General features: G+C 63.5%; 2 protein-coding genes across 7 annotated transcripts; both read left to right on the forward strand.

Moving 5' to 3' along the window:
• The first annotated feature begins 3,367 nt into the window (after positions 1-3,367).
• Positions 3,368-8,623, forward strand: KREMEN2 (kringle containing transmembrane protein 2). Of its 5 annotated transcripts, XM_082361092.1 has the most exons (9): positions 4,007-4,527; positions 4,767-4,941; positions 5,680-5,771; positions 5,870-5,994; positions 6,196-6,349; positions 6,792-7,124; positions 7,192-7,314; positions 7,398-7,476; positions 7,722-8,623. In XM_082361092.1, exons 1-9 carry the CDS (start codon positions 4,434-4,436, stop codon positions 7,930-7,932), a joined length of 1,386 nt encoding a protein of 461 aa, XP_082217218.1. In that variant the 5' UTR covers positions 4,007-4,433; the 3' UTR covers positions 7,933-8,623. The 5 variants fall into 5 exon arrangements, with proteins under 5 accessions (XP_082217216.1, XP_082217215.1, XP_082217218.1 ...); XM_082361090.1 differs by adding an exon at positions 3,368-3,715 and having other exon boundaries at positions 4,292-4,527; positions 6,792-7,314; positions 7,398-8,623; XM_082361089.1 differs by adding an exon at positions 3,368-3,715 and having other exon boundaries at positions 4,296-4,527; positions 6,792-7,314; positions 7,398-8,623.
• Positions 8,624-8,788: 165 nt separating this feature from the next.
• PAQR4 (progestin and adipoQ receptor family member 4) lies at positions 8,789-11,973 on the forward strand (the record flags this gene model as incomplete). Of its 2 annotated transcripts, XM_082361097.1 has the most annotated exons (3): positions 8,789-9,744; positions 11,134-11,355; positions 11,540-11,973. In XM_082361097.1, the coding sequence occupies exons 1-3, from the start codon at positions 9,579-9,581 to the stop codon at positions 11,971-11,973; spliced, it is 822 nt and encodes a 273-aa protein (XP_082217223.1). In that variant the 5' UTR covers positions 8,789-9,578. The 2 variants fall into 2 exon arrangements, with proteins under 2 accessions (XP_082217223.1, XP_082217224.1); XM_082361098.1 differs by lacking the exon at positions 11,134-11,355 and having other exon boundaries at positions 9,182-9,744.
• Between the last annotated feature and the right edge of the window lie 401 nt (positions 11,974-12,374).

The following is a 12,374-nucleotide window of genomic DNA, read 5'->3' on the forward strand; positions in this document are numbered from 1 at the left end:
ACTGTTAGTACGTTCACAGAGTAGGGCCTCCATCACCTCTATGTAATTCCAGAACATTTCATCACCCCGAAAAGAAACCTCAGACCCATTAGAAGTCACTGCCTCTGCGGTTTCTTTCCCTATGTGTTAAGGCTGATGGGGTTCCTTCCTCTGGTGCTGGGAGAATTTGGGGAATCCAGGTGTCTTAGTCCACTCAGGTTGCCATAATATACCATAGGCCCCAGAGGGGAGGGGTGCAGGGAGGGGGGATCTTAAACAACAGACATGTATTTCTCACAGTTCTGGAGGCTGGAATTGTGAGGTCAGGGTGTGGGCATGGTTGAGTTTTGGTGAGAGCTCTCTTCCTCGTTTACAGTTGGCCACCTTCTTACTGTGTCCTCACGTGGGGAGCAGAAGGGGGGTAGGCCTAGCTAACTTTCTGGCCTCTTCGTATAAGGCACTAACACATCATGAGGGTTCCACCCTGACCGGAACACCTCCCAAAGGTCCCACCTCTTCATGTTATCACATTGGGATTAGGGTTTCAACGTGTGAATTTGGGGGGGACACAAACATTCAGTCCATAGCACTAGTAAGGCACACATATGGTAAAGAAGACTGTTAGTCAATCCTTGTATTAATAAACATCCCCATCCCTAGGCCCCTGAGTCACCTAGAGCCCCAACCCTTCACCTTTGTGACCACTGCAGCCTCCAGTGTCCCCTCTCTGCAATCTGTCCCCATGATAGCCAAGGGCTTTTCTAAAATGCAACCCCATCATACAACACCTGCCCCAGGTGTTCTCTCCCAGGTGTCCATATCAGGTATGATTACCTGGTTCAAGGACCAGAAGCCAGAGGTACCCAAGGGAGTCTCTGGAGACAAAGGGCAGGGCGGCTGCCAGCCTCAGGCTGCATCCTCATCACAGCTCTGCAGAGCCCAGCCTCTCCTGGCTGGCCACCCTACTGTTCCCCTGAGGGCTCCGAGGGCACTAGAACAGCCCCTCAGCCTTCTCCCATCAAAACAAGACTCTGGCTGCTGGAAGGGCTGTTCAGGGTAACCATGGGGAGCTGGACCTCAGCTGAGAGAGCTATTAGTCCAAGTAGGAGATGGTGGTGGCTCGGACTAGGGAAATAGCAGCAAGGATGGAAAAGTGACAAGAAATAAGTAAGATGTTATGAGTTGAATTGTGTCCCTCCAGAATTCACATGTTGAAATCCTAACCCCTAGTACCTCAGAATGTGACCTTATTTGGAAATAGGTCGTTGCAGATGTGATTAGTTTAGACGGGATCCTACTGCAGTAGGTTGGGCCCCTAATCCAACATGACTAGTGTCCTTATAAAAAGGGGAAATTCGGACACAGACATTCACACAGGGAGAATGCCATGCGAAGGTGAAGGCAGAGACTGGGGTGATTAGTGGCTTCTACGAGCCAAGGAATGCCAACGACGGCCAACAAGGCACCAGAAGCTAAATGAGAGGCATGGAACATTCTCCCTCCCAGCTCTCAGAGGAACCAGCCTTGGAGACAAGAACTGTATGAGGGTGGGGGGAATGTATTAGTCCAGGTAAGTTGTGCCAGCTGCTGTAACAAGCAAGCCCCTGATCTCAGTGGCTTAACACATAGATATTTATTTCTCCACTCATGCAGAGTCCCATGCTGATACTTCTAGTTGGCAGGCTCCTTCTACAAGGTCGCTAGGGAATCTGGCTCCTTCCACCCTGCCCTAGGCCCTAGGTATCCCCTCCATCTAGTTGGTGAATGAAGGAGATAGAAACTGAGGCTATTGTAGACCAGACCTGGCAGGGGTCTACATCAGTGCTTTTCAAACTTTAACACCTGGGGATCTTGTTAATGCAGGCTCTGATGAAGGAGGCATGGAGTGGGGTATGAGAATCTGCATTTCTAACAAGCTCCCTGGTGATGTCAATGCTGTTGATCCGGGCCCTTGCTTTGAGAATTGAGGAGTGAGAGGCATCACTCCTGCCCATGCCTCATAGCCAGAACTCACTCCTGTGGCTATACCTAATGCAAGGGAAGCAGGGAAATGAAGTTCAGCTGTTTGTGCAGGAGCTGGAGGAGCCAGGGTCAGTAAACAGGCAGGGTGCAGGTAGGGACCAGGCAGTAGGGACCCAGCCCTCCCACGACAGTGGTACCATTGCTGCGGGGAGACCAGGAGGAGGTCCTGACTGGGACCGTGGGCCCCTCGGCAGGCAGCCTTTCTGAACTCCCCGGAAGTGGTGGGGGCGAGAGCCCAGGCCTTCCTTAGTTCAAGGTTCTGTGAGCCACCTGGGACTGGAGCTTGCAGTGGGGATACTGCCTCTCATCTTGGTGCCTGAGTCCCGGAACTGAGCACCCCCTTCTTTTCATCCAATACCCCTTTTGCAGGAGATCAGCCTGGCAGTGGGGGCCCAAAGTACAGTGGACCAGACGGACAGCCCTTTTTAGTCAACCCTCCTGCCAGAAAAGGGGTCAGTTCTTCCTCCACTCCACCACTGGCCTTCCTTCTGCACGAGGGGTCCTGGTTGTCTTTGTCCTCCACCCCGCCCTTTTCTCAGGTGACTCCGGGGAGCGAGGCTCCCCATGCACCCCCATCGCCCAGGCCTGCTGCCCCAGGATGCTCTCCCTGGGCCAGAGCCTAGGACAACGCCATGGAGCCACAGCAGCCCCCAAGCTCACAAGCAGAAGGGAGAAGGGGGCCAGGTCCGTGGGTTTTACTACTCTCTCCTTAGCTGGGTTCCCTGCGCTGGGCTAGCCTGCGCTGGTGAGACTCCCAGTCCATTGTTCAGTGGGCCAGGAAACTGGGAGGTGAGCCCGGGCCAGCATGGCAGCTGAGAGGGTCCCCCCAGGAGGCAACCTGGGCGCTGGCCTCCAGTCTCAGCCAGCCAGCTGCGTTGGGATAACGCCCCCCCACACACACACACCTCCCCCCAGCCTGTGTATGAGGCACAGGCTCATTCGAAGCGAGGTCTTCGCGGGTCCAGTCACCACCACCACCAGCACTTTGGCTTTCCTAGAATCTTCTCTGCGCCCCCTATCTGGGGCGGGGGAGGAGTGCGGCGGGTACTGACAGAGCGGAGACAGGTCCTTGCAGGCTGGACAGCCTGTTGGGGGACTGGTGAGGGGTGGGCAGGCTGAACTGGGGAGCAAGACATCGGGGCCGGGCGGGCCGCTCTGGGCCCCAGGCCACCACCCATCTCCTTCCCGGCCCCCGCCCCCGCCCTCCCACGCACCTGCGCTGGCCTCTCCCCAAGCCCTGAGGGCAGCCGGCGGGCGCTGCTGGGAGATCAGAGGACTCGGAGGAGTCGGGCCCAGGGGGAGGGGGCGGGGAATTTCCCCCCACGCCTGCCTGGACCTGCTCCCCTTCCCCCTCCCCCGCCAGGTGGGGGGGGGGCACCGCTGGGGGAATTCCACCGCTCTGCGAGGGCTCCGGCGCGCCTGGGCTGGGGGTCCTAGGGAGAGGAGGAGGAGAGGAGGGGACAGGCTGGGACCAGGGGCGCAGCTGCCTTCCTCCCCAGACACCAGCTGCCCCTGCCTGTCCCAGACTGAGCGGCCACCATTCCAGCCCGTCGGGCGGGTGCGGGGGCAGGGAGTGGCGCTTCCTCAGGCCAGAGGCGTCGGGACCTGGGAAGGGAGAGGCGTGAAGATCCGAAAGAGGGTGTGCGTGTGAGCGTCTCACAGTGAATGGGTGACTGAGTGGGAGAGCGTGCCTGCACTTCATTCAAGGGTGTCTGTGAGCTGGGGACTCCGGGTGCCCCGGGGACGTGTGGCCTCGGGAGAGGGTCCTGTGTCTCCCCCATTAGGGTCGTTCTGTCCACCAGCCTGGCCGGGCCTCCTCCACACGCGCCCGCAGGAACCTTCACCGACCCTGAGAGGAGGAAGGGAGGGGAGGCGCGCTCCGGGACACAGAGGGTCCCGGAGATGGGGGGCGGGCGTGGGAGGCGTCTGGACCTGCTGCCTCCGCTCCAGTCTCGGGCGGGGCTTCCCTGCCTCGGTGGGGGGTGGGGAGGGAGGGAGGGACCCGGGGGGAGGGACGCGCGGAGGGACGCGAGGGGGGCAGGAGCCAGCGCGTTGGAGACCTGGGCGAGGGAGACTCAGAGAGCAAGAGGCAGAGGGAGGGGGCGGGTGTGGAAGCCGAGGCAGGACCCTGAGCCCGGAGAGGCAGAGACGGAGAACTTCCCTGGCCAGAGATCGTCCCCCCAGGGAGACTCCCAGTAGGGCCCGGGACAGAGAGACGCCTTCAGGGCCAGAAACCCTAGGAGGCAAATACCCCTGGGAGATATTACCGCCCCCCCCCTCCCCGCCCCAGACAGAGAGCGCCTCGCAGAGCGGGGACGAGGACAGACTGTCAGAGGACAACGCCCCCCAGGCCGTCTGGGAGACCCCGGAGCGACCCCAGGGGCGACAAGGGCCTTGTGCGGGCCAGGGCGACCTCTTCTTGGTTGGGGGCGATGGGGACACGGGCCCCGCAGGGCCTCCTCCTCCTTCTCTTGCTCCGGCTGCTGCTGCCACGCGGGGCCTCAGCTGGGAGCCTGCATAGCCCAGGTGAGTCGCGGCCCGGCGACTGGGCCAAGGTCACCCTTCCCTCCTCGGCCTCCGCGCCTAGAACCCGAGTCCCACTGGCGAGGGGGCAGAGCAGGTGGTGGCAGCAGCTGAGCAGCCCGAGGGCCCCGTGGGCGCCGGGGGCGCTGGCTGGGGAGCCGGGCGGGAGTTGGCGTCGGAGTGTGGGGTGAGGATGCCCGGCAAGGGTCAGGACCTCCCCAGGCCCCGCCGTCGCCGTGCAGGCCTGTCCGAGTGCTTCCAGGTGAATGGCGCAGACTACCGCGGCCACCAGAACCGCACGGGCCCGCGCGGGGCTGGCCGCCCGTGCCTCTACTGGGACCAGACGCAGCAGCACAGCTACAGCAGCGCCAGCGACCCCCACGGCCGCTGGGGGCTGGGCGCGCACAACTTCTGCCGGTGAGGGGCAGGGCCTTCGCTGGGGCGGGGCTGGGTGCACTATTACAGGCGTTGGCCTGGGGCTGGGCCTCGGCATGGGCGGAGCGGAGGTCTCTGCTGGGCAGGCACAGGGGCCGTCTCGAGGGCCTAGGGGCGGGGCTTAAGCGTGAGGTAGAACCTTTTATGACCTGGGTCGGGCCTTAGGCGCATAACTTCTGCAGAGCCTCAGGTCAGGCCTGGGCACTCAAGGCGCCCATAAGGGCGTGGCGTAGTCAGAGGGCAAGCCCTGGAGTGAGGGGCCGGGCCCTTGGCTCACAGCTTCTTTTGAGACACATCTACTGGTGGTGACGGAGGGATTGGGGGTTCAGAGCCACAGTTTCGGTCTGAAGCGGCAGGGACCGAGCTGAGCGAGAGGACACTTCCCTGCTGAACCGCAAAGCTTAGGGCTCATCACTTCTGCTTTAAAGCAGGATTCCAAGATAAGGGACTTGGCTGAGGCCCATGGCTGGGTGGAGGGCGAATACTACAAATGGCCTCAAAGTCCTCAGAGCCTAGCAACAGCTGAAGACCTAAAATCAGCCCCCAGGGCCCTTTAATGATTTCACACCGTCCACTCGGAAATCGACATCCATTCTGGGGGGCAAACCAGAATTTGCTCTAACACACACGGTGGCCATTTTGAGAATAAGCCGTGGGTCAGGGCTGGAATTTGCCGTTCTTGGGACGGTAGGATCCCAACTATTTCTCCTGTACCTACAGTAACCCAGATGGTGATGTGCAGCCATGGTGCTACGTGGCCGAGACGGAGGAGGGCATCTACTGGCGCTACTGCGATATCCCCACGTGTCATAGTGAGTAGGCCGGGCTGGACAATGGTGGAGGCCGGACTGCCTGGGCAGAGTTCGCTTTTGGAGGCACCTCACTGAGCCTGACTCTGCTGCCCCCTCAGTGCCTGGGTACCTGGGCTGCTTCGTGGACTCTGGGGCACCCCCGGCCCTCAGCGGCCCCAGCGGCACCTCAACAAAGCTCACGGTCCAGGTGTGCCTTCGCTTCTGCCGCATGAAGGGCTACCAGGTATTGCCCACCTGCCCAGACCAGTGGTGACCCCTGACCTTGACCTCAGGACCCAAATCAACTTCCAACTCTGAGGCCAAACCTTGACACTGATTTCTGAACCCCCAGCCCGATTCCCACTTCCGACCCCGACCCCTGGCTCCCACCACCCCACCCCCACCCCAGCCCCTGTCTCGGGGGTCACCCAGTCTGTGCTCCCAGTTGGCCGGCGTGGAGGCTGGCTACGCCTGTTTCTGTGGCTCTGAAAGCGACCTGGCCCGGGGACGCCCGGCTCCGGCCACCGACTGTGACCAGATCTGCTTTGGCCACCCGGGCCAGCTGTGCGGCGGCGATGGGCGCCTGGGCATCTACGAAGGCGAGGAGTGGGCAGGGATGAGGGGCTCGGATGAGGGGAAGAGTCTGAGTGAGACTCAGCGATGCCGTGACAGGGGGCGGGATCTGGGAAGGGAAGGTGGTAGGTTGGGGGCGGGGCCTAATAAAGGGATTGGGTTGAGGACTGGGCCCGAAGAGGGGGCTGGGCTGACCCTGGGGCCAGGGGTCTGGGTCTGAGGACGGGACCTGAGAAAGGAATTGTTTCAGGGCGAGACTTGAGGAGGGGATTAATAGTTTGACAGCGGGGCCTATGGAAGGGGTTGGACGGGGTCGGAGGAGGGAGTTGGGCTGAACCTGGGGTGGAGACGGGGTCCGAAGATGAGGTTAGTCTGTCTGGGGCGGGGCCTAGCTAGGAAGGGGCGGGGCTCTATGTAGAAGGAGGAGCCCGCCGGTCTCCGGGTTCTGACCGCCGGCCCCGCCCACAGTGTCCGTGGGCTCCTGCCAGGGGAACTGGACCGCACCTCAAGGTGTCATCTACTCCCCGGACTTCCCGGACGAGTACGGGCCGGACCGGAACTGTAGCTGGGCGCTGGGCCCTCCGGGCGCCGCGCTGGAGCTCACCTTCCGCCTCTTCGAGCTGGCGGACCCGCGCGACCAGCTGGAGCTGCGCGACGCCGCCTCGGGCAGCCTGCTCCGCGCCTTCGACGGCGCCCGCCCGCCGCCGCCGGGGCCGTTGCGCCTGCGCTCCGCCGCACTGCTGCTCACCTTCCGCAGCGACGCTCGCGGCCATGCGCAGGGCTTCGCGCTCACCTACCGCGGTGAGGCCCCGCCGCGTCCCCCCTCAGCCCGCTCCCCCGCCAGCCTGCCTCACACCCCTCTCCGCAGGGCTGCAGGACGCCGACGACCCTGCGCCCCCCAAGGGCTCGGCCCAGACCCCTGCAGAGCCCCCCGACGGGGCCAACGTGAGCTGCAGCCCCCGGCCTGGGGCTCCAGAGGCCGCGATGGGGGGTGAGACGGGCGTGGGAGGCGGGAGAGAGTTTGGGGAACAGCCCCTTCCAAGCCCTGTCCTCACCACACTCGTGTGCCCGCAGCCCAGGTCTTCTTGACGGTGACGACCGTCTCAGTGCTGCTGCTGCTGCTGCTGTCGCTGCTGCGCCTGCTGCGCGGACGGTGCGCGCTCTGGGGCAGGACCTGAGGGCGGACCTTGCCGGGAGCCTGACGCCCCGCCCCGGTGCCCCGGGGCGTGGGGGGCCCTGGTGGGAAGCTAGGGCCCACGACGGGAACAGGGCTGGAAGGAACTCCTGGGTTCGAGGGACGAGGATCACGCGTTCGAGGGACGCGTGGGATCACAAGCGAAGCAAGGTGCTGGAGGTGAGGTTGGTTGGGGGTTCGGCTGACGTCTGCTCCCTCTCTAGGAGCTGCCTGCTGGCTCCGGGTAAAGGGCCCCCAGCGTTGGGGCCTTCCCGGGACCCCGCAAGAAGCTGGGCCGTTTGGTACCGCCGGCCTCGAGGGGTCGCCCTGCCCTGTCCTCCCGGGGACCCCCAGGTTGAGAGTCTAACCGCGAGTTACCGGCCATTGAGCGCCTCCAGCCAGAGCTCCCTGCGCTCACTCATCTCTGCTCTCTGACTCGGGACCCCCAGGGTTCACTGGACCCTCCTGCAGCGGGATAGACTCCTGAGACCCTTTGCCACACACTGTCTACCTTGGCCTTCTGCCCTTTTGAAGCTTGGCAGCTCGGCCTCTAGTCATCTCAAGGAGGCCAGACGTCGGACAGGAAGCATCTGGTGCTATTATTGGGAACTTCACCTGACCCTCGGGGTCCAGATGGTCAAGGCCAAAGGGCAAGAGGAATCCGACTTCTCTCATAGACCTCGATACCTGGGTCTTTGAGCCCCTCCTGGGGTGGTTCTGGACTGCTGCCCAAAGTGAAATGTGAGAGGTCAACAAAAGTGGTCAAAAGACCAATCATAGACTTTGAATAAAGGACCTATTTTGGTACAGGGCTCCGGAATTTCTTACGTGTGGGAAGAGCTATGAGGGTACAGTGCCAAGACTGGTTGTGTGCATGCAAGTTAAAGGCGTTCATCGCAAAGAGTTTCGTGTAGCAGCCTGGAATGCAGAGGAACCGCGGAGGCGGAAGGATGAGTGGGCGGGGTCCTGGAGAAGGGGAGGAGGTGGAGGCCGGTTGTCAGCAGGGTTAAGCAGAAGAAGGGATGCCTTCGTGGACCAGATTTAGGATGAACCCTGGTGGGGACTGAACTTTCTTCCCTGGCCTCCTGCCCTCTCTCCCTCTCCGTTTCCTGCCCGTCCTGGGCGGGGCCGAAGATGCGCCTTTGGCTTGAACAGTGAGCGACTTTGGCCCAGCCCAAGCTCGAAGAAGCCTGGCCCGAAGGGCAGGGCCTCACTGGAGGGCTCCGGGCACGTCAGGCACACCCCTAGAGGCCTGGGCATCTCGGCACGCCTTGCTGCGCTCCGGGGAAGTCGGGAGAGTGGAGATACCACCGGTGGAGTAGGGGCGCGCCGGCTCTAGACCTGACCCGTCCGAAAATCCCGGGTCGGCAGCACCTTGGACAGAGCCCGGGTTGTGGGGTGCTGCAGGGTGGAGGGGCTGTGCCCGGGAGGGTGAATGCCCAAGGGTGAGTCGACCTGGGGGTCGCGCGAAAAGCCCGGGCGCGAACTGCAAGGGAACGCGAGCCACCAGGACCCAGAACGTCGGGTCCCAATCCAACAGGCACCCCATGCAAATGAGACTGGGACCGCATATATTATGCTAAGACGCTGAGGCCTGGGCGGCTGCCGGGAGGAACCTCCCAGCCGGCCGCGCCCATTGGCCCTCGCAGCCGCGACGTCAGGAGCCCAGAGCGCGAAACCCTGGCTGGATGGCGGGGGCAAGCAGCTGGGGCGGAGCCTGGCGTCCCCTCCCGCGTCCGGCCGCGCCCGTCCTCCCGGCAGCCGAGAGACTACTGGCCGCTGCCGCCGCCACAGCAGCCGCCGCCACAGCAGCCGCCGCGAGCTGTCCCTGCACAGCGCCTGCCAGCCGCACTGCGCTCCGGATTCCTGTGCGTCCCCGGCCTCCGCCCAGGCGTGGGGTCGCGGGGCCCGCGCGTGCGCAGCGCGGGAGGGGGGCACGGGCTGGGACCCCCCGGGCCAGCGCGTGCGCGGACCGAGCACTGGGAGGTGGGCGGGCGCAGGGATGAGGCTCCGGGTGCTGTTGGCCCGCTGAGGAGACCTGGGGGCAAGAGGAGCGCGGACCGACTTCGCCCGGCCGGGCCATGGCGTTCCTGGCCGGGCCGCGCCTGCTGGACTGGGCCAGCTCGCCGCCGCACCTGCAGTTCAACAAGTTCGTGCTCACCGGCTACCGGCCGGCCAGCAGCGGCTCGGGCTGCCTGCGTAGCCTCTTCTACATGCACAACGAGCTGGGCAACATCTACACGCACGGTGAGCCGCGCCCCGCATCCCCCATCCGCGGCAGCCCTGCCCGCGCCCGGCCGGGGGCCCGAAGGCCGAGGAGAGCCCCAGCGCCCAGGTCCTGGGCTGCCCCGGCCCTGGCACGGCCAGGAGCCGCGGTGACAAAGCTGCCATTGTGCCGATCGTCGCTGCCCGCTTCTGCTCCCCCGGCGGGGCCCCCGGGGCAGGCGAGGGAAGCGGAGTCGGAGACCGAGTCCGCTTAATCCCTCTGAGCCCTGGGAATAAGTAACTTGGTGTCCGGCCGCTTCGTAATCCCTGCGCCCTGGCACCCTCTACCGCCAGCACCCGTCCCGGAGATGGGTGTTGACTTTGGCGAGGAGGGGCCCAGGAGGCGAAGCTAGGCCCTGGCCGCCCTGCCGTCCCCGCCCGCCCGGAGCAGCCCAGCCGCCGGGCTCCTCCTGGTGGCGTCTCCTCCCCCGCCCCCGCCCCCGTCCCCCCCTCCCCGCCGCAGGAGCCGGGCCCCTCCTCCGCGGCCCCGCGGAGCTGTGCTGACACAGCCCTGCCCGTCCTTGGCCTACCCGGGTGGAGAGAGGGGCCCTGAGTGCGCTAGGCCCAGCCTTGGTACCTGCCCCCTGGGGGACTGTGGCCTGGCTAGACCCTGCCAAGAGTGGGCAGTCAGCGGCCACAGCCTGCCAGTGCCGACCTTTGACCCGTGTGAGGGCAATGCCAAAGTGCCTGCAGGAAGTGGTAGGAATGGTCCTGAAGACCTGGACTGGGAGGACTGGAACTCCCTGAAAAGGTGCCTGGGTAGAAGGTGGAACAGGGTTCTTTCAGCCCCCTGCCCTGCCTGGCCTCACCTGCTCTGGTGGACAAAAAGGCCCACAGCCTCCATCTGTCTGGTCCCTTCTGGAGAGAGAGGACATAGGGATTGGGAGGAGCAAGCTAAGTGGCCCTGGGATCTGTTGTCATTGCCTACATGTCGGATTCAGAACTCACCTTGAGATCATGCCCCCTCTGGCTTTTGCTGATATACCTAGGCCAGACTGGGGAGTGGGGGCCCCCTGCTTTCCTGGGAAGTGGTGTGGTGGCTGCAAGGGTGAGACCAGCTTGGGAGTCAGACTGCCCGGGGCTCTGTGCTGCTTCATTGCGTACTTGCTGGGGTCCCCTGGGGCAGGTTACTCGGTTTCCTCACCTATAAAGTGGGGATAATGGTCTCCCCTTCCCAGAACTATTGTGAGCTCTGCTAAATAAAGTTACTGAAAGCCCAGAGCCTGCTTCTGTCCAGGGCCGGCCAAGAGTTGGCCAACAGCCTTGTCAGGACCTGTCTTGCTCCCATCCCTCTAGCCTGTGGCCTCATTGAGGACATGACTTGTCCTCAATGCTGAAGCTGTCTGATGGAAAACTGTCTCCCTCCCCCAGGGCTGGCCCTGCTGGGCTTCCTGGTGCTGCTGCCCATGACCTTGCCCTGGGGTCAGCTGGGCAAGGATGGCTGGCTGTGGGGCACACACTGTGTAGCCTGCCTGGCACCCCCTGCAGGCTCTGTGCTCTATCACCTCTTCATGTGCCACAAAGGGGGCAGCCCTGTGTACACTCGGCTCCTTGCCCTGGATATGTGTGGGGTCTGCCTCGTCAACACCCTCGGTGAGCCAAGGGATAGGGTGGGGGGCGGAGGGCTTGAAGGATGGGAGCTGGGGGTCGGGTACACTCACATGAGTCTGAGATAGAAAGGGCAGGTATCAGGGAAACTGGAAGGAAAAAAAAAAGGGACAAGGGCAGGTGGACCCCCAGACTGATGTGCCCTCTCCTGCCTCTCTCCTCTGTGCAGGGGCCCTGCCCATCATCCACTGCACCCTGGCCTGCAGGCCCTGGCTGCGCCCAGCTGCCCTGGTGGCCTACACCGTGTTGTCGGGTGTGGCAGGCTGGCGGGCCCTCACTGCCCCCTCCACCAGTACCCGGCTCCGCGCTTTTGGCTGGCAGGCTGGCGCCCGCCTCCTCATGTTTGGGGCCCGGGGAGTGGGGCTGGGCTCTGGGGCTCCAGGCTCCCTGCGCTGCTACCTGCGCATGGATGCACTGGCACTGCTTGGGGGGCTGGTGAACGTGGCCCGCCTGCCGGAGCGCTGGGGACCAGGCCGCTTCGACTACTGGGGTAACTCACACCAGATCATGCACCTGCTCAGCGTGGGCTCCATCCTCCAGCTGCACGCTGGCGTCGTGCCTGACCTGCTCTGGGCTGCCCGGCACATCTGTCCCCCGGACTGAGCCACCTCCCGCCCGCCATGCCGGCCTGCTCACAGTCTTCTAGGGCCAACAGCACCATGCTGGCTCCCTGGATGCTTCCAGCAAATGGGACCTCCTAGCGGGGAGCCCTCGTCTGTTCATCCATTCTTCCCTGTGGACTACCCTCTTTTACTCACACGTTGGAACTCCACTTCCCCTTCCTGCCTTCTTCCACGGGACTTATAGGCTGAAAGGAAACCTTCCCTTCTCTGGGCCTGTTTTTACCCTCTGGGACCTGTGAGGTTTGGGCCAAAGGGACAGTTGGGATCCTGCCAGCCCAGAGCCATCACCCACCCTGACCCTCACATAAGGCACCTCACAGCTGCCTAGCCCAGCCTCCTGCCCTCTGTCTGTCCACCCTGCATGCCGGCCCTCCCAGCAGC

Source organism: Balaenoptera borealis (genome assembly GCF_965194805.1).
Source record: "Balaenoptera borealis genome assembly, chromosome: 16".
Classification (NCBI taxonomy): Eukaryota; Metazoa; Chordata; class Mammalia; order Artiodactyla; family Balaenopteridae; genus Balaenoptera; species Balaenoptera borealis.